This window comes from Saimiri boliviensis, chromosome 4 (assembly GCF_048565385.1).
Source record: "Saimiri boliviensis isolate mSaiBol1 chromosome 4, mSaiBol1.pri, whole genome shotgun sequence".
Classification (NCBI taxonomy): Eukaryota; Metazoa; Chordata; class Mammalia; order Primates; family Cebidae; genus Saimiri; species Saimiri boliviensis.
This window is the reverse complement of record NC_133452.1, coordinates 98396715-98414993: the sequence shown is the minus strand read 5'-3', so window position 1 is coordinate 98414993 and position 18279 is coordinate 98396715. Positions and strand designations below refer to the sequence as shown.

At 57.6% G+C, this 18279-nt stretch overlaps 1 protein-coding gene across 8 annotated transcripts in view; it reads left to right on the top strand.

Annotated features, from left to right (window-relative positions):
- GRM4 (glutamate metabotropic receptor 4) overlaps positions 1–18279 on the top strand; it is a 125356-nt gene that overhangs the window by 48771 nt on the left and 58306 nt on the right. For all 8 annotated transcript variants that reach the window (XM_074397919.1, XM_074397917.1, XM_074397921.1 and 5 more), the window contains exon 3: positions 9676–9892. In XM_074397919.1, the coding sequence (XP_074254020.1) occupies positions 9676–9892 (217 nt within the window). The remainder of the gene's footprint in view (positions 1–9675; positions 9893–18279) is intronic.

Genomic DNA, 18279 nt, shown 5'->3' with positions numbered 1-18279 from the left:
CCCGATCAGGCTCCTTCCACAGCTCCCCTGCTTCCTGGAAAAGTCCTACCCTCCTTGGCGGGGCCCGGGAGGCGTGTGTGTGAGCATGTGTGTGTGAGCATGCACGCCTGTGGGAGCATGTGCTCTTTGAGCAGCCAGGCCGGTTCCCAGGCCCTGCCCTTGTTCCCCTCACCCCATGGCTCTCCCCTTGCCCATGGGAGATTGGGGGAATCTTTGTTCTCCCAGCCACAAGTCTGAGACCCCAAGTAGGCTGGTTCTCTGAGTGTTATTTAAATCTGTGTCCCCAGCACCCAGCCAGGGGGTGCTCAGGTGCTCTGAGAAGGGAGCCCTACTGGGTGCACAGGTAAGACCTGCTCCCAACCTGCAGAGGGAGGGAGGAAGGGAAGGGCAGCTGGCAACCTCCTCTCTCTGGACCCCCATGTCTCTGTAGCTAAGGCCCAAGGCGGGGGCGGATACACCACTCAGGCCCCTGAGGGGTCAGGGTGGGGGATGTCGCAGGCAGGGTCTTCGGAAGCTGGCACTCTCCTCCTCTTTCTCTGAGCCACACATTCCTGTCTGCCACAGCTTTCATGTACCTGAAAGCATTGCTGGCTTTTATCTGCGAAGCAAACAGCTGATGCTGAGAGCCGGGTGGTAGAGGGCCTGAAGCAGGCAAGGATCAGAAGGGCAAGGAGCAGGCAGCCAAGCCTGGGGCTTGTGCTGCCCAGTGCAGGGTCCCCTGCTCCCTGGGCGAGAGGGGCTGCCGGTGAGAAGATTGAGGGAGCAAGAGGGTGGTGATCTTTTTTTTTTTTTTTGAAACGGAGTTTCGCTCTTGTTACCCAGGCTGGAGTGCAATGGCGCGATCTCGGCTCACCGCGACCTCTGCCTCCTGGGTTCAGGCAATTCTCCTGCCTCAGCCTCTTGAGTAACTGGGATTACAGGCACACGCCACCATGCTCAGCTCATTTTTTGTATTTTTAGTGGAGACGGGGTTTCACTATGTTGACCAAGGGTGGTCTCGATCTCTTGACCTTTTGATCCACCCGCCTCAGCCTCCCAAAGTGCTGGGATTGCAGGCTTGAGCCACCGCGCCCAGCTGAGGGTGGGGATCTTAAGGTCTGCCTGGGTTCTGGCTGGGTCTAGGCTGGTGGCCAGAGGTGGCTGCAAGATCCCAGTCTCAATCTGTGGCGGCCTGGCCTGGCCTGTTCATGGAACAGAAAGAGCAGAGTCATCAGGGAGGGTGGGGAAGAACCAGAGGCTTGGAGGTCATGCCCAGGAGGGTGGGGGCAGGGGCCCAAGCAGCAAGGTTGTCACCTTGTTTCTGACATCTCTTGGTGGGGATGCTCAGAGGACACTAACATCTCTCCAAGCTTCAGCTTCCTCATCTACAAAATGGGCACAATGGTCCCAGCCCTGCCTTTCTCTCCAGTAAGAATATCTAGCATTTGCCCAGCACCCCCATGTACTGGCCTGTTCTAAGCGCTTTTTGTGTATTTGCTGATGTGGTCCTCTCTGTTTGATTGTGATGACTTTATGGGGAAGAAACTGAGGCCCAGAGAGTTCACTTGATTGCCTAAGGTTGGCATGGCTGGTTAGCGAAGCCAGGTCATACAGCCCTGGGCAGGGTGGCTCCAATGGGTGCTGGGCACTTATGTGCTGTGCCAGGCATTAGGGCAGAGGAGGAAAGCCAACGCACTTTTAACAGAAAAGGTCACAGGAAGAGGATTGTGGGTTTTGTCAGGGAGCCCCTGGGGTGTCTGTGAAGTTGACCCTGGATGTCTGGTCACTTGGATTGGGGCACACCCGGCCTTGTCGGGGTCGTGGTGGGGATGTCAGCCCTGACTGAGCTGAACAGTCTTGAACAAAGCTTCAGCCTTCCGAGACCCTGAGGACTGTGCTCTGGGTGGGCTCTGAGACGAGGGACACATTCCCTGCCCTCCAGCCTCCCCCTTCCACCTTTGGATGGTGTGGGATGTGGACCAGCTGCCCTCAGTGGGTTTTTGGATTCTGTGGTTCTGGGAGCCAGTTACCCAGAGCTGGAGCTGTGGGCATTCTGGGTCACCGGCTGTGTGTCAGCCAGGATCAGCATGCCTGGGCTGGTTGCATGACACTGCTGGCCGGGCCTGGGGCAGCCTGAGGGCAGATCCAGGCACTAAGCACACGTGTGTGCCTGGATACACATGTACATATGTGCTCACAGATGCTCACACATACACACATGCACACATGCTCCCGCAGGCATGCATGCTCCCACACACATGCACACATGCTCCCACAGGCATGCATGCACACACACATGTACACATGCTCCCACAGGCATGCATGCTCACACACTTGCACACATGTTCCCACACACATGCACACAAGCTCCCACAGGCATGCATGCTCCCACGCACATGCACACATGCTCCCACAGGCATGCATGCCCACACATATATGCACACCTGCTCCCACAGGCATGCATGCTCACACACACATGCACACATGCCCCCACAGGCATGCATGCTCCCACTCACATGCACACATGCCCCCACAGGCATGCATGCTCCCACTCACATGCACACATGCCCCCACAGGCATGCATGCTCACGCACAGATGCACATATGCCCTCACAGGCATGTAGGCTCACACACACATGCAAACATGCTCCCACAGGCATGCATGCTCCCATGCACATGCATACATGCTCACACAGGTATGCATGCTCACACACACATGCACACATGCTCCCACGCACATGTACACATGCTCACACAGGCATGCATGCTCACGCACAGATGCACACATGCCCCCACAGGCATGCATGCTCATGTACACATGCTCCCACAGGCACGCATGCTCACACACATGTGCACATGCTCCCACAGGCATGCATGCTGAAACACAAGTGCACACATGCTCCCATGCACATGCACACATGCTCATACAGGCATGCATGCTCCCACACACATGTACACATGCTCACACAAGCATGCATGCTCACACACACATGCACACATGCTCCCATGCACATGCATACATGCTCACACAGACATACATGCTCATGCACACATGGACACATGCTCCCACAGGCATGCATGCTGCCACACACATGTACACATGCTCTCACAGGTATGCATGCTGAAACACAAATGCACACATGCTCCCATGCACATGCACACATGCTGACGCACACATGCACACATGCTCACACAGGCATGCATGCTCACACGCACATGCACACATGCTCACACAGGCATGTATGCTCACATGCACATGCACACATGCTCACACAGGCATGTATGCTCACATGTACATGCACAATGCTCACACAGGCATGCATGCTCCCACATACATGTACACATGCTCACACAGGCATGCATGCTCCCACACACATGTACACATGCTCATACAGGCATGCATGCTCCCACATACATGTACACATGCTCCCACAGGCATGCATGCTCCCACACACAGGTACCTATGCTCACACAGGCATGTATGCTCCCACACACATGTACACATGCTCACACAGGCATGTATGCTCACACACACATGTACACATGCTCCCACAGGCATGCATGCTCATGTACACATGCTCCCACAGTCATGCATGCTCTCACACACATGCACACATGCTCACATAGGCATGTATGCTCACACACATGCACACATGCTACCACACACATGCACACATGCTCACACAGGCATGCATGCTCATGCACACATGTACACATGCTCACAGGCATGTATGCTCGCACACACAGGCACACATGCTCACACAGGCATGCATGCTCTCACACACATGTACACATGCTCACACAGGCATGCATGCTCCCACACACGTACACATGCTCACACAGGCATGCATGCTCCCACACACATGTACACATGCTCACACAGGCATGCATGCTCACACACACGTACACATGCTCCCACAGGCATGCATGCTCATGTACACATGCTCTCACAGGCATGCATGCTCTCACACACATGCACACATGCTCCCGTGCACATGCACACATGCTCACACAGGCATGCATGCTCATGCACACATGCACACATGCTCACACAGGCATGCATGCTCCCACACACGTACACATGCTCACACAGGCATGCATGCTCACATATTCACATATGGCCTGTGCACTGGCTGCTGCGTTGGCCTGAAACCTCTTGGTCTCAAATACCCCTCCTCGCTGGGGGTCTTGACACAGACATCTCCCTGTGAGGGGGGTGTCTTCTGGCCACTCTCTGTAACACTCCCCTGTTCCTTTCCTTTCTTTTCTCTCCTGGCTCCTCATCCCATCTAACAGACTTGGAAGCTTATGATGCACCTCTGCATGGCCTACCTCCGTCTAGATTGGAGCCCGCTGAGGGCAGCTGTCCACAGTCCATCCCAGCCCTCAGAGCTATGCCTGGAGGCTGTGGGTGCTCCATGCCTCTTTGTAGGAGGAATAAATGAGTGAATATTCGGGGCACCATGTGCTCAGGACACATGTTGTAGCCCGTGCTCGCGTGCTCTCTCTCTCTCTCTCTCTCTCTCTCTCTCTCTCACTCTCTCACTCAGATGTACTTGGAATCCATCTTCATTGTTGCTTAAGCCGGGAAGCAGCTTTTGTCTTTCCCCACGTGGCATGGACCTCCTTGTCACTCTAGAAGCCAGAGAGAGAGGGAGAGGGAGAAGGGTTTATTCATGCATCCTCCCACCCCTCAGTCACTCACCCCTTACCTCCACTGAAGCTCTCCTGGGTGGCAGCTGCAGGCACACTGTGTGTCACTCCAGGGGGCCGTACAACCCACCCCTTTGCAGGGGCCCAGACGGTGGAGCACTTTCTGCCTGGTGACTGGTGTCTCCCAGGATGCAGTGGGGACTGACTGGTGGGATCAGTCTGGTTCACCTCTGCATCTCTCCACGTGGCCTTGCCCTACAAGGTGGGGTGCTTAGAGGGCCGGTTGAATTGATAAGTAGGCAGAGAATAGTAACACCAGGAGGATATGCCTGGTGCCCTTAGAGCAGCCACATTCAGGGCTGTGGGAGGCTAGGCCCCCTCTGGAGGATGAGGGCTCGGGGAGGGCTGCCTGGAGGAGGTGACATTTGAGTTGGGCCTTGATGAGTCAGGGGGATTTGGATGCAGGAGATGAGGTCATAGATTCTGGGGACGGAGGAAGATAGACAAAGAGGAAGGTAAAAGGGACAGATGGAGGGACCTGGAGCAGGATGCCTGTGCTTGGTCAGGGGCTGCTGGAATCTGAGCTCTTTCCGACTCTTGCCCCATGAGTGCGTGACACAAGGTGCTGTGTCCCCAGCACCTGAAAGAGTGCCCGGTGTACAGTCGGTGCTCAAAGTGTTGGGTGAAGGAAGCAAAGGAGGCAGAGAGATGGAGCAGCTGGCACTGGGGCGGGCACCTCTGCCTCCCCCGCCCCCCCCCGCCGCTGGTGCTGTGGGTAGAGGAGAGGAGCGTTCTCTGAGGAGAATGTAAATTGCGTCCCCCTCCTGCTCAGGCTGGGCTGCGGAGACAGTGGGAGTTGAAGAGACGTCAGAGCCCCACATGGGCCAGGTTGTCACAGTCACCTGCTTAGATGAAGATGTGGCTCCCTGCCCGCCTGTGGTGGCCCCATGGTGGCCCTTGACACCTCTTGCTCCCCATTCCTCCACTCCAGGCTGCGGCAAGAGAGCCTTGGAGAGACCGATAGCATTCCCATGATGTCCCTGTGACAATGACAATGACAATGAGAGAGCTCGGGTGGGAGGGGCCAGCAGAGAGGGAGAGTCCTAGGAGGTAAAGTCAGAGAGAGGCAAGAGAAGGTGATTGCTGCCAGAGAAAGTTCAGCGGGAGGAACAGCAGCTCCCCTAAGAGCTGACCCTTAGCGCTCACCGCCTGCCAGGCGCTGTTCTGAGTGCTTTGCCTGACTTCCCTCAGGCGACCCTCACAGCCTTGGGAGACAGCTATTGTAATTATTCCCATTCTGCAGCTGAAGAAACTGAGGCCTGTGGCGGGGGGTGTGAAGTAACTTGCCCGAGTTTCTTTTTAGCCGGTGACAGGCAGAGCTGGGATTTGAACTTCAGCAGTGTAGCTCCCCAATATCTGCTTGTAACTGTCTTCCTAGGAAATGTGGGAAGGCCTGGAGCTGAGGAGGGAGGCTGGGGGGAGAGCGGGCAGGAGGGGCTGGCAGGTGGACACACAGCAGGAGGCTGGCTTATCCCGGGGACCCTGTTCAGGAGCCTGTGATCCCCTCACCCCCATCTCAGGAACTGTTGGGGGAAGGGCCAGGGCTCCCCCTGGGCTCTGGAAGTCAGGCGCGCAGGACTCTCCTGCAGGCTGACACACGGGTCCCGCAGGAGCACATGCTGGGCCCCCACCCTCTGGGGGAGTGGAGTGTGTGCCATGGGGCCAGGGCCAGCGCCCCAGGGCCTGACTCTGGATGTGGGCCAGGATCTGAAGGCTGCTAACAGGGCTGGTACCACAGCGGATGCCCGGACATCCATCCGTCCATCCATTGCTCACCACCTGTGCTGAGCACCACCTGGGCCTGGAGCTTGGAAGGAGGAATAGAGACGAGTGAGAAGGAGCCACCTCATCTGGGGAGTCCTCTGTCTCTATCTGCCTCCAGCTGTGAGGCCTGGGTCGAGCACGTCTGGAAACCTGAGTGGGCCTCCTGCCCTCCTGGGTAGCTCAGGCCTGGTGGGAAGAAACAGCAGAAGTCAGGCCAAGACTGACGAGGAGGGGCGTGGAGGCAGGCAAGTGATGATTGCTCCTGGCTGAGGCCCAGCAGAGGCGAGCAGAGAGAGGTAAACCAAACACTGGCCTCTCAGGGGCCTCCCCGCAACAAAGAACTAACCTCCCTGTGCCGTGGGAATAGTGTGAAGGCTGAGAAACTACTCTAAAACACGAGAGTCCTTAAAAACAAACCAGCCATGACTCGAATACCGTTTTCAGAGCTCAAAATAACAATAACCTTAAAATGAATTAAGAAATATCCAATCAGAGCTCAGTTTTAGAGGGTGCTGGTTTTCTGCGAAGTGTTCTCCGAGGCAGAGAGGACTGGGCTGGTTTTCAGTCACTGCTGGTGGAGCAGGAGGGGCGGCACGGAGATTCGGGGATGGGTGTGATTTGCTTTCCACATGGGTGGTAGATGGGCATGGTTTCTATACTGGAAACCTACAAAGGGTAGAAGGTGAAAGGTCCCTGCCCGAACCTGTCTTAGCCACCCGACTTCCTCACCTGAGGCAGCGCCTGTGTGTGTGTTTTCGGAGCAGTGAGTGTGCACCTCGCCTTCCACACAGTGAACGGCTGCCACCTGCACACTGCCCCCTTATTGCTGTTGTTCTTACCCCCACAATATCTTGGAGACCCACCCAGAACAGTGCTTGGAAATCGGCCTCGTTCCTTTTCACAGCTATGTAATATTCCTTGTCTGGCTGGAATGTCTTTAAACAATCCCCTCTTGATGGACATGTATGTTGTTTCCAAAGTTTCTCTTTCTTTCTTTTTTTTTTTTTTTTTTTTGAGACGGACTCTCGCTCTGTTGCCCAGGCTGGAGTGCAGTGTTGCGATCTCGGCTCACCACAATCTCCACTTCCTGGGTTCAAGTGATTCTCTTGCCTCAGCCTCCTGAGTAGCTAGGATTACAGCCTCGTGCCACCACGCCTGGCTAATTTTTTTTGTATTTTTAGTAGAGATGGGGTTTCACCCTATTAACCAGGATGGTCTCGATCTCCTGACCTTGTTATCCACCCGCCTTGGCCTCCTAAAGTGTTAGGATTACAGGCGTGAGCCACTGCACCCAGCCTCCAGAGTTTTGCTGTTACAAACAGTGCCAGTGGATAATGTAGTACGTGCCACTTTATAAAGACCACAAGAGCTTCAGTGAGAGGTTTGGGAATTAACCCTCAGTTGCTGAGAAAATCCAAAAAACCAGTTAGCTGTTTCCCCTACCCGCGCCCTCACCCCTGAAGGTCCCAGTGGTTTGGGCCTTTCCCAGAGGGGAGGCATAGAGCAGGTCAGCTGGGGGGCTGAGCTGGGACATGCTTTTGGTGGTGGCCATTCTAAGGGGAGGGTGGACCCTCACTGCCCCCAGTTAACTTCCTTATTGTCATTTGTCCCTGTATTAAGAGGCTGTAGGACCTACTGTGCGTTGATTCTCCCCATCCTGCTCTGCTGCAGCCACACAGGCCCCTTGCTCGGCCACCCACACACCAAGCTTATTCCCCAGGGACCTGCTGGGACCTGCCGCTCCCGGGCTCCGACACTTTCCCGTCCTTGCTCATGCTGGCTCTGCTCGGCTGTCGCCTCCCCAGAGAGGCCTTTCCCGGCCTTGCCACCTGCCGCCCTGATGTCCTGTCCCCTCATGAGGCCTCATTGCTGTGGAGAATGGTCCCGGTCACTTGTTAGCTTGCTTGCTCCTCTCCTCCCACCAGAAGGAAGCTCTGTGAGTGTTTTAAATGGTGCTCAGGAACGGCTTTGCTGAAGTGAATAGAGTTGAATGTCAGGATATTGAGGGGAAGCTTCTGGGTCGGCAGAGCCTCTGCCCCCTGTCCTGAGGAAGGGGAGCTGACCAGTCTGGGAGGTGGGCTCTGGGGATGGGGACACACTAGGCTTTGGCCAAGTGGGCAACCACTTGCCAGGGTCACCCCCACCCTCCTGTCCTAGGAACATTTTCCCACCCACGGTTGCCACTGGGCCAGAAGTCCTGGCCACAGGTTTCTTGGCCGGGATTGAATCTGAGTGATTCCTTAGGGGCAGAAAATGTTAGTTTCTACACCAGCCCGGATCACTGTGCGTCTCCCACCTCCACCTTCCTGGGCGACTGCACGGGCAGAGGGCACATAGGAGGGAGAGTCCCTGTGGGCCAAGTGGGCCAGGCAGGAGAGCAAAGCGGTGGGTGGGCCCTGGAGAGGTGGGGCAGAGAGGGACCACACCCCTTCCCTGTCCTGGGGATGGTTGGGTGTCATCTACGGGAGGCAGGGGCTCTGAGTCTCGCATCTACCTGGGGAGGGCCCAGCTGGGGCCTGTGGGGCAGGAAGGTTCCCTGTGACTGGAAAGCCCTGGGGCCGGGCAGGGGCCTGGTCAACTCTGTCTGGGAGGGGCTGTGGCACCCAGCAGGCTGGTGCCTCTCTGGGCTCAGTGTCCCCAGTTCAGAGAAGGGACTTCTTGAAGCCCACCCTGCTAGCTTCCTGGGCTTCCATCCTTGGGGGTGGAGTGGGGGTCCGGGGGCTGGAATTGAGGCTCTGTCTCCTCTGAGCAGGGCATGAGGAAGGAGCCTGAGCCGGCAGAGAGCTATGGGGACAGGGTCTTCTGGGTCCTGACCAGAGTAGTCGCCTAGGGACATGGGATGGACCACATGACCCCTCAGGACCCCTCCCAACACCGAAATCCCACCCCGCCTCCAGGCTGAATCATCTCACACGTGGGGATTATTCCTGGGCTGGGATCTTTGAGTTCTTCGTGTAAATTGAGGCACCCAGGGTATATGTGTGTGTGGTGTATGTACGTGTGTATGTGTGTGCGTGTGTGTGGTTAGGGTGTCTTTGGGGACCCCAGGGAGGCCCCTGGGAGACTTTCTGGAGGAGGTGGCAGCACCCATGGGGAGGGGCGGGCTGTGGTGGTCCTAAGGCTGTGGGGACCAGAGGGAGGTTGGTGTGTAGGGGCATGGGGCTGGCTGGGCAGGGTGGGGGCCAGCCGCCACCCTCAGCAGCCCCTCTCGCCCCCCAGATACCCCAGATCAGCTACGCCTCCACAGCGCCAGACCTGAGTGACAACAGCCGCTACGACTTCTTCTCCCGCGTGGTGCCCTCGGACACGTACCAGGCCCAGGCCATGGTGGACATCGTCCGTGCCCTCAAGTGGAACTACGTGTCCACGGTGGCCTCAGAGGGCAGCTATGGCGAGAGTGGTGTGGAGGCCTTCATCCAGAAGTCCCGTGAGGACGGTGAGTCAAGTGCCTGGCCGCAGGGTCACGCCAGCTCGGGGGCATCCCGGCACAGTGACTGACCCCCAGAGAGCCCCTGGCCGGGCCTGATTTGGACTCCGACTGCCTGGCTGCTGCCAAGTGGGCCTTGGCCTCGTCTTTGAGCACTGTGGTTTGGCCCACGGGCTTGCCCGGCTCTGGGTGCCTCGCGTGCAGGGCAGGTGTGAGCCTCTGCAGACCTGGGTGTGCAGATGAGGGGACTGTTGACATCCCTGGTGCGGGAGCCTGCGGGGCAGCTGCTCTCCTCACAGCAGAGGATGGGATGGGTGGGGACCAGGGACCTTGTCTAGGGGGCTGTTGGACTCAGGAAATGGGCAGACAGACAAGCAGACCCTCAGAGGAATGAATTTGGAGTCCCTAAAATTGACCTGTCTGTGGTGCAGGTGAGGGGTGGAGGGGCCGCAGGAGGCGTGTGCTGTTTTGGACGTCAGTGGAGAAGTCCCTGTGGTTGGGGTTTGAGGGGCTCTGGCAAGTTTTTATTACCCTCGAGGTCTCCCCCTCATACCCCGCTGCCACCTTCCCGCATTAAGCTTGCTGCATTCCCTAAAATTGCTGTCCTCAGAGGCTCTGTGATAAAGCTTTCAGGTGTCCCAGCGATAAGCGGCTGACCGATAACAAGGGTTAACCCCTTGGCAGGTGACTCCCACCAGTGGGGCCATGGAGCCGGGCCCCTGGCTGGGTCTCTGCTGCTGGTGGTGCCCTGGGAAGGCTGGCTGCGTGGGCTGCCGCTGTGCGCATCTGGGGGCGGCAGGCGGCCCTGGACTGGGGCCTCCATCTGGGCTGGGGTGGGCCAAGAGGGGACAGCTCCTGGGAGCTGTGGGGCCAAGGGATGCTGCCTGTGACTACCTCGGGGCCCTGTTGCGGGGGTGTGGAGGAAGCAGGGAGGCCGTTCTCCCTCCTGGCAGACTCACTTCCTGCAGAGAGGGCCCCCCTGCCTTGCCCCTGGTCTCTCCCTAGGCCCTGCCTCTACACGGCTCGCCAGTGCCTGAGACCCAGTGCCTGTATATTTATACCCTCGTGGCCTCAGGACTCCGATTGCTTTTCCTACAGACTAGAGTGTCCAGAGCCAGCCGTTGGTAACACCCTGCAGTCATAATCCTGCTATAAGTCTCGGATAAGCCCCTTTAATTGTACAGCTGCAGCTGCTTGGGTGCCTCTACCTGGTGGAGGGGGCTGCGGGGCGGCGGGAAGTGGGTCAGCACTGACTGGTGGCTGAGGCTCCAGGCCACTCCCCACTCTGGCAGTCTGGCAGAGCAAAAGGAAGCAGAGGTGAACAGCACCCCACTCCCACCTCCAGGTGGCCTGGCGATAGCACCCAGGGACCGTGGCAGTCAGTGTCAGAGTCCCAGAGCCCAGCGCCTCCCTTGGGCCCTTGGACTGCCCCTAGGAGCTGTCCCCTCTTGGCCCACACCAGCCCAGGTGAAGGTCCCCAGCCCAGGGCCGCCTGCCGCCCCCAGATGCCCACAGCGGCAGCCCATGCAGCCAGCCCTCCCAGGGCACCAGCAGCAGCAGAGACCCAGCCAGGGGCCCGGCTCCACGGCCCTGCTAGGTGGGAGTCACCTGCCAAGGGGTTAAGCCTTGTCCGTTTCTCCTTTGCTCAGACCCAGGACGTAGGACCCTCCCTCTGGCTGCACCTTTCACCCTGCTCTGCTGGGTCCTCTCCTCCTCTGTGGCTTGAACTCTTCCCCAAACAAACCTCCTGTCTTTTGTGTTTAAGGCATGACCTCTGCAGGATTTGGGGACAAAGGCGTAGGATGGGGGAAGAGTTAGTGGGCCCCTGAGTCTCAGTGCTCAGTTTGTTCGGCCCCTGCCCCGAGGGACCTCGAAGCCACCCCCAGTGCTCATGCAGGCCTCCCTCTGTGCCCAGCACCTGCTGTCCCGGGCGGTCCTTCCTGCCCTCTGAGGTAGATGCGGTCTTGTCCCCATCTTGCAGGAGAGGAAGCTCAGGTGCAGAGAGGCTGAATGATACCTGGCACCAGGACGCACAGCGAGTAAGAGGTGGAGAAGGGATGGAACGCAGGCGCGCTGGCTCCAGGACTAGGGGTCTCACCTGTTTCTGTACTCTTGTCTTCTGTCATTTGCGTGGTCGCTGAGACCCACGGGGGCCAGCCCCTGAGCAAGTGCTAGGGTGTGACAGGGGCACACAAGCGCACACATGGACACACCACCTGAAGGGGCAGGAGAGACAGGGGATGGGGTGGGGTCTGGCCATTGTGTTTTGGCTGAAGGTGAACTTATTGCTTACTTGTTTTACAAACATCAAGTATTGGGTGGTTAGAAAAAAAGTCAGTCTACTGAAGATTTTTTTTTTTTTTGAGATGAAGTCTCACTCTGTCACCAAGCTGGAGTGCAGTGGTGCAATCTCGGCTCACTGCAACCTCCACCTCCTGGATTCAAGGGATTCTTCTGCCTCAGCCTCCCGAGTGGCTGGAACTACAGGTGTGCACCACCACACCCAGCTAATTTTTGCGTTTTTAGTAGAGATGGGGTTTTACCATATTGGCCAGGATGGTCTTGATCTCTTGACCTTGTGATCCACCTACCTGGGCCTCCCAAAGTGCTGGGATTATAGGCGTGAACCACTGCTCTCGGCCTACTGAAGATTTTTTTAAAGTGCCTCAGTTTGGGGCACTCCTGTCCTGGCAGAGGCACCCCTCACAGTGCCTGCCATTCCCCATGCACCAGCCACACATCTCTGAGGGCCTGGCTTCCTGCTTGGCTGGGCCTCCCATGTCCCCAAACCCTCCCAAGGCCGCCCCATGCCAGTGTGCGGCAGCCCCCTGGGGGCCTGATTGGGGCAGTTTAGGCAGCTAGGTCTCCTTGCGCATCCTGCTAAATGAAATTTGATTTGGAGGAACGTCTTTTGGCAGGTGAAAAGAAAGGGAGAGAGAGAGCTGCGCTCCAGCTGGCCAAATTGAAATCAGAATTGAGCGGCCGGTAGAAAGAGGCTGCTGTACCTTGTAGACTAATCCCTTCCAAAGATTAAAGATGTCTTTGCCCGTATATTGTATTGATTCGTCCTCTGAAGTATAAATCATCTGTGAGTTGCTCAGAGGAGCGCCAGGGAGGGGAGCGGTGGGGAGGGCGTGCCGGCTAGGCTGGGACGCATGTCAGAATTGTGGTGAGTGAGTCCTGGGTGCCAACTGTGTGCTGGGCTCTGGGTCCTTCAGAGGAGCATGACTATGCCCATTTTTAGATGGGGAAATGGAGGCCAGAGGGGGCAGGTCACTTTCCCAAGGCCACAGAGTGGGAACATGGAAGAACTAGGATGGGAACTTGGCTCTGTCCTGCAGGTGGGGAGCCCTCAGGTGGCACCTGGAGTGGCCCAGTACTCTCTAGGCATTGGGACCATGCCTAAAGTAAGTACTGGCACTGGCATTTCCCACCCCTACCTTTTCCCACACATGCTGTGGGCAATTCTGTGACCTTTGACTCATGCCTGCCTGGGCCAGACACCTGCTATGACTATTACGCATCCTAATGATGACCATGCAGCTAGGTGAAACACTCATGGGCTACGTGTTTGGTCCCCATTTTGCAGATGGGAGGACTGAGACTCAGAGAAGTAACGTGGCTTGCCTAGGGTCATACACCCAGGTGTCAGGGCAGGACTTGGAGCTAGGGTTGTGAGACCAGGCACTTTACCCACACACCCTGCCTCCTCCACCCCAACCACGCACCCTGCCTCCTCCACCCCAACCACTCACCCTGCCTCCTCCGCCCCTACCACGCACCCAGCCTCCTCCGCCCCAACCACGCACCCTGCCTCCTCCACCCCTACCATGCACCCCGTCTCCTCCACCCCTACCACTCACCCTGCCTCCTCCACCCCTACCACACACCCTGCCTCCTCCACCCCTACCGCGCACCCTGCCTCCTCCACCCCTACCGCGCACCCTGCCTCCTCCACCCCTACCACGCACCCTGCCTCCTCCACCCCTACCACGCACCCTGCCTCCTCCACCCCTACCACGCACCCTGCCTCCTCCACCCCTACCGCGCACCCTGCCTCCTCCACCCCTACCACTCACCCTGCCTCCTCCACCCCACCGCGCACCCTGCCTCCTCCACCCCTACCGCGCACCCTGCCTCCTCCACCCCACCATGCACCCTGCCTCCTCCACCCCTACCGCGCACCCTGCCTCCTCCACCCCACCGTGCACCCTGCCTCCTCCAGCTCCACCACTCATCCTGTCTCCTCCAGCTTGCATTGTGGAAGCGGTGCAGGTGGTTAAGAGGTCTGGCTCCCCCAGGTAGACCTGTGCTCTGGCTCAGCCCCTGACTGGCTATGCAGTCTGAGAAAAGTCATTCTGCCCTTCTGGGCTCAGTTTCTCATCTGTGAAATGAGAATAAAGCAGGTTGTCAGAGTGAAATGTGCTCCTGGCACATGCAGGTGGGATCTCAGAATGTGCCCTGGAGTCCCAGCCCTCCCTGGTCCTCACTAGTCCTGGGGAGGCCCCAGGGAGTGCTGCGCCCCATGCTGTGCCCTAGCTGGGGATGCAGGTGTGTCCAGGGATGGGGCTAGAGACAAAACTACAGGAGCCCAGGCTAGCCTGTTTCCTATGGGATGGCTGTTCTGGTGGGGAGAGGACAGCCAGGTGAACTCCAAAGGCAGCCAGGCCAGGACGTGTGTGAGAGTGTGTGTGTGTGTGTGTGTGTGTGTGTGTGTGTGTGTGTATTTGTGTGTTTTGTGTATGTGTGTGTGTGTGTGTGTGTGTATGTGTGTGTGTTTGTGTAGAGATGCATGTCTCAGAAGTTCTGGTCACGGGACTGGCTGGCCTGCCTTGGTGGGGGTATCTGTAGACTGGGCCTGTGTATGTCAGGGGTTGTATGTGTCTGTGCAGGCAGGTGTGGACCTTCTGGCTGCAGCCAGGACTCCCTCCTTCCTGTCAAGGCTGAGGCTGCACCAGAGAAAGGCACGGAGGCTGCCCTTCCCTCCTGGGCGCCTCCGCAGCATCACTGGGGCTGGATTAGACATGCAGAGCGAGCCCCGCCTGGCTCTGGAGATAACACCAGTGAGTCACCGAGGAGTGAGAAAGGCAGGCAGTGGCAAGCAAGCGGCACAGACGTGGGCACAGATGTGGTAGTTTTTTTTTTTTTCCTTTTTTTTTGAGACGGAGTCTTGCTCTGTCACCCAGACTGGAGTGCAATGGCGTGATCTCGGCTCACGGCAATCTCCATCTCCCTGGTTCAAGCGATTCTCCTGCCTTAATCTCCCAAGTAGCTGGGATTACAGGCATGCACCACTGTGCCCAACTAACTTTTGTATTTTGAGTAGAGATGGGGTTTCACCATGTTGGCCAGGCTGGTCTCCAACTCCTGACCTCAGGTGATCTGGCCGCGTTGGCCTCCCCAGTCCAAAGTGTTGGGATTACAGGCGTAAGCCACCACGCCTGGACTTTTTTTTTTTTTTTTTTTTGCATAGCGACTCACTCTCTTGCCCAGGCTGGAGTGCAGCAGTGGTACAATCACAGCTCATTGCAGCCTCACCTCCCCGGCTCAGGCTCAAGCAATCCTCCTGCCTCAGCCTCCTGAGTAGCTGGAACCACAGGCATATACCACCATGCTTGGCTAATTTTTTTTTTTTTTCATTTTTTGTAGGGATGGGGTCTTACCATGTTGCCCTGGCTGGTCTCAAACTTCTGGGCTTGAGTGATTCACCCACCTTGGTCTCCCAAAGTGATGGGATTACAGGCATGAACCACTGTACCTGGCCTGGTCCTGTTTTAAGTGCTTTGCACATATTACCTCATTTAGCTCTTAAGACAACTCCATTATACCAATGGCTAGACAGAGGCTCAGAGAGGTTAAGTAACTCCTACGAGGCCACACAGCTAGGATTTGAATCCTGCAGATACTCTTCCAGCCACTGAGCTTGCCTCTGTGGTGCATGGGGAGGAAGTCCTATCCACAGGGTCACCTTCGAGTTTGTCTCTGGTCCTCTCAGGTAAGTGCGTCTAGCACGTCTAGGCGCATCTGTGCCTCAAGGGCAGAAAGAAGATGGCTTCTCTAGGTGTGGCAGGAAGGAGTGTGAGGGCCTTGGCCTGCTCCTTGGAGGATGTCTGGTTCCTTAGACACGAAGTTCTGAGGCCCCACGTCTTGGCTGTGTGGCTGTGCCCGCATTGATATTCCAGAGATGCGGGTGAGTCAAGCTGTTGTTGGATCTGACCTCCAGCTCCAGCTCCCAGGGCTGAGCATCAGACTCGCATGCAGCTGGCCTCTGTCAGCACAGAGGCATGGCCTGGCTGGCGGCCCACTCAGGAGACAGTGCTTCGGCTGCAGGAGGTCCGGGCTAGGCAGCTCCTCATCCAGTGGGATGTGCGACTCTCTGTGCATGCGTTCCTGGCTGTAAATGGAGCACCCCATCTATGGAGGCTCCACGGGGATGAGGATCTGTGCAGCCAGAGCCGGGGGGCTGGTGCCACTCGCATCAAGGGTGCCTGTTGAGCTGCCTCTCCTCACTCCCTGGCCTCACCTTCTCACTGCTCCTCAAATGCACCAGGCACCAGCCTGCCTCAGGGCCTTTGCATGGGCTGGTCCTCCTGTGGGAAAGCTTGTCCTGCATGTCCACACAGTCTGCATTCTCGATGTCTCCCTTCAGAGAGGCCTCGGACCAGCCTATCCGAAACAGCCCCTGCTTCCGCCCACTACTCTCCAGTCCCTGTACCCTGCTCTGTTTTTCTTTATAGCACCAGACGAATACATTTTTATTTGTTTGTGTATGGTCCACAAAGGCAGACATTTTTATCTGTTTTGTTTTCTGCTCCATCTCCAGCATCTAGCACAGCCCTGGCCCAAAGCAGTTGCTCAATAAACGTTTGCTGAATAAATGATTAATTGCAAAACTCAGCCCCCAACTACTCACTTCTTCTTTAGCCCTCTTCCCACCCCAGACCTGAGAGGTTGCTCTCCCAGCCTACAGAGGGGCAAACTGAGGCTGACCGAGCATAAGCATTGGGGGTGAGGTTAGGCTACCTGGGACCTTCATTTCCTACCCCACTGAGCTCCCTGGCTGTTCCCCTCCCTCTTTCTATTGACTCACTGAGGACAGAAATCCATTCCTGGAGGCATAAGGCAGGGAGCCCGAACTCCAGGCCCTCAGCAGCTGGACCGGGTGAACTGTGGGCTGTGTTTCCTGCCGTTCCTCACTGCCGGCCTTGGGCACTTGGTCCTGCAGTGCTGCAGCCCTGGAGGGCAGGGAAGGGAAGAGGCCCAGCCCTCTACCAGCTCCAGTCTCCATTTGGCCGGGGCTCCCTAGATTCATCTTGCCCTGCACTGTGCCCCCGTCCTCCCCTGCACATAGCAGAGCCCCAGCGTAGCATACGACGCTGCAGAGTGAAGTGTGAGTCAACAGACGAGCAGCCCTGTTCCCCAGCACCTTCCCAGCCCCCGTGTGAGACAGAGACAGGCCGCAGCCCTGTTCTCAGGCCCTTTTGGTGGGCACGAAAGGAGCCACGCACAGCCGGCCCCTAGCACCTGCCTTGCACACAGTAGGTGCTCTGCAGAGCTCGCCTGAAGAAGCGAAAAAAGGGATGTGGTGATGTGTCCATTGAAGTGAAGAGACACACCCCAGCGCTGGCGGGGCTCTGGCCCAGACAGGCCCAGGGGTCAAGCAGGGCTTGGAGGAGGAGCATCTGGACAGGCAGAGGAAGGAAGGGGCGTGCCACGTGGGAGGACAGCAGGAACCGGAGCCCGGAGGTGGAATCACAGGCGATGGGAGCGCTGCGCGGCCTGGCCTGGAGTGGCTGTGGGGTGGGAGTGGGTGGGGAGCCATGTGAGGTGGGGCTGAGGAGAGTTTCTTTTAGGCCAGCACTGCATGTTGAAATGTTTTGGCACCTGGGGTTGTGCCAGTTTGGCTGAGGAGCTGCGTGCGCTTATCGGGCCCATCTTGCTTAGGGCCCTGAGGGGTCCCCTTGCCCACTGAGGCTCAGAGCCAAGGCCCCTCCTCCCTGCAGGGGCCCCTCACCTGCTCTATCCCAAACAGAGCTGCACCCCTTGGTGGAGCAGGTGAGGATGGAGTTTCCCCCGCCCAGGCTCTCTGGGAGGCCCCTTCAGGTGGGCCACAGTGCCTACTGACCCTTCCCTCTGCCCCCCGCACTGATGGCTCCTGAGGCCAGGGAGGGACAGGCCCCACCCAGCTCTGTGCTCCCCGCCCTCCCTTGGACATAGCAGGGCCTCAGCACACACTGCAGAGAGAAGACGGAGTGAACAGACGACAGCCGTGTTACCTGGGCCTCCTCCTGTCACCTGTGACAGGAGGGGCCTCTGAGGTCCAGCTGGCGTGGACGGGCTGTGTCCTCACCCTCCCTGGCCTTGGCTCTAGGCATCCTTCATGAGAGCAAAGACCT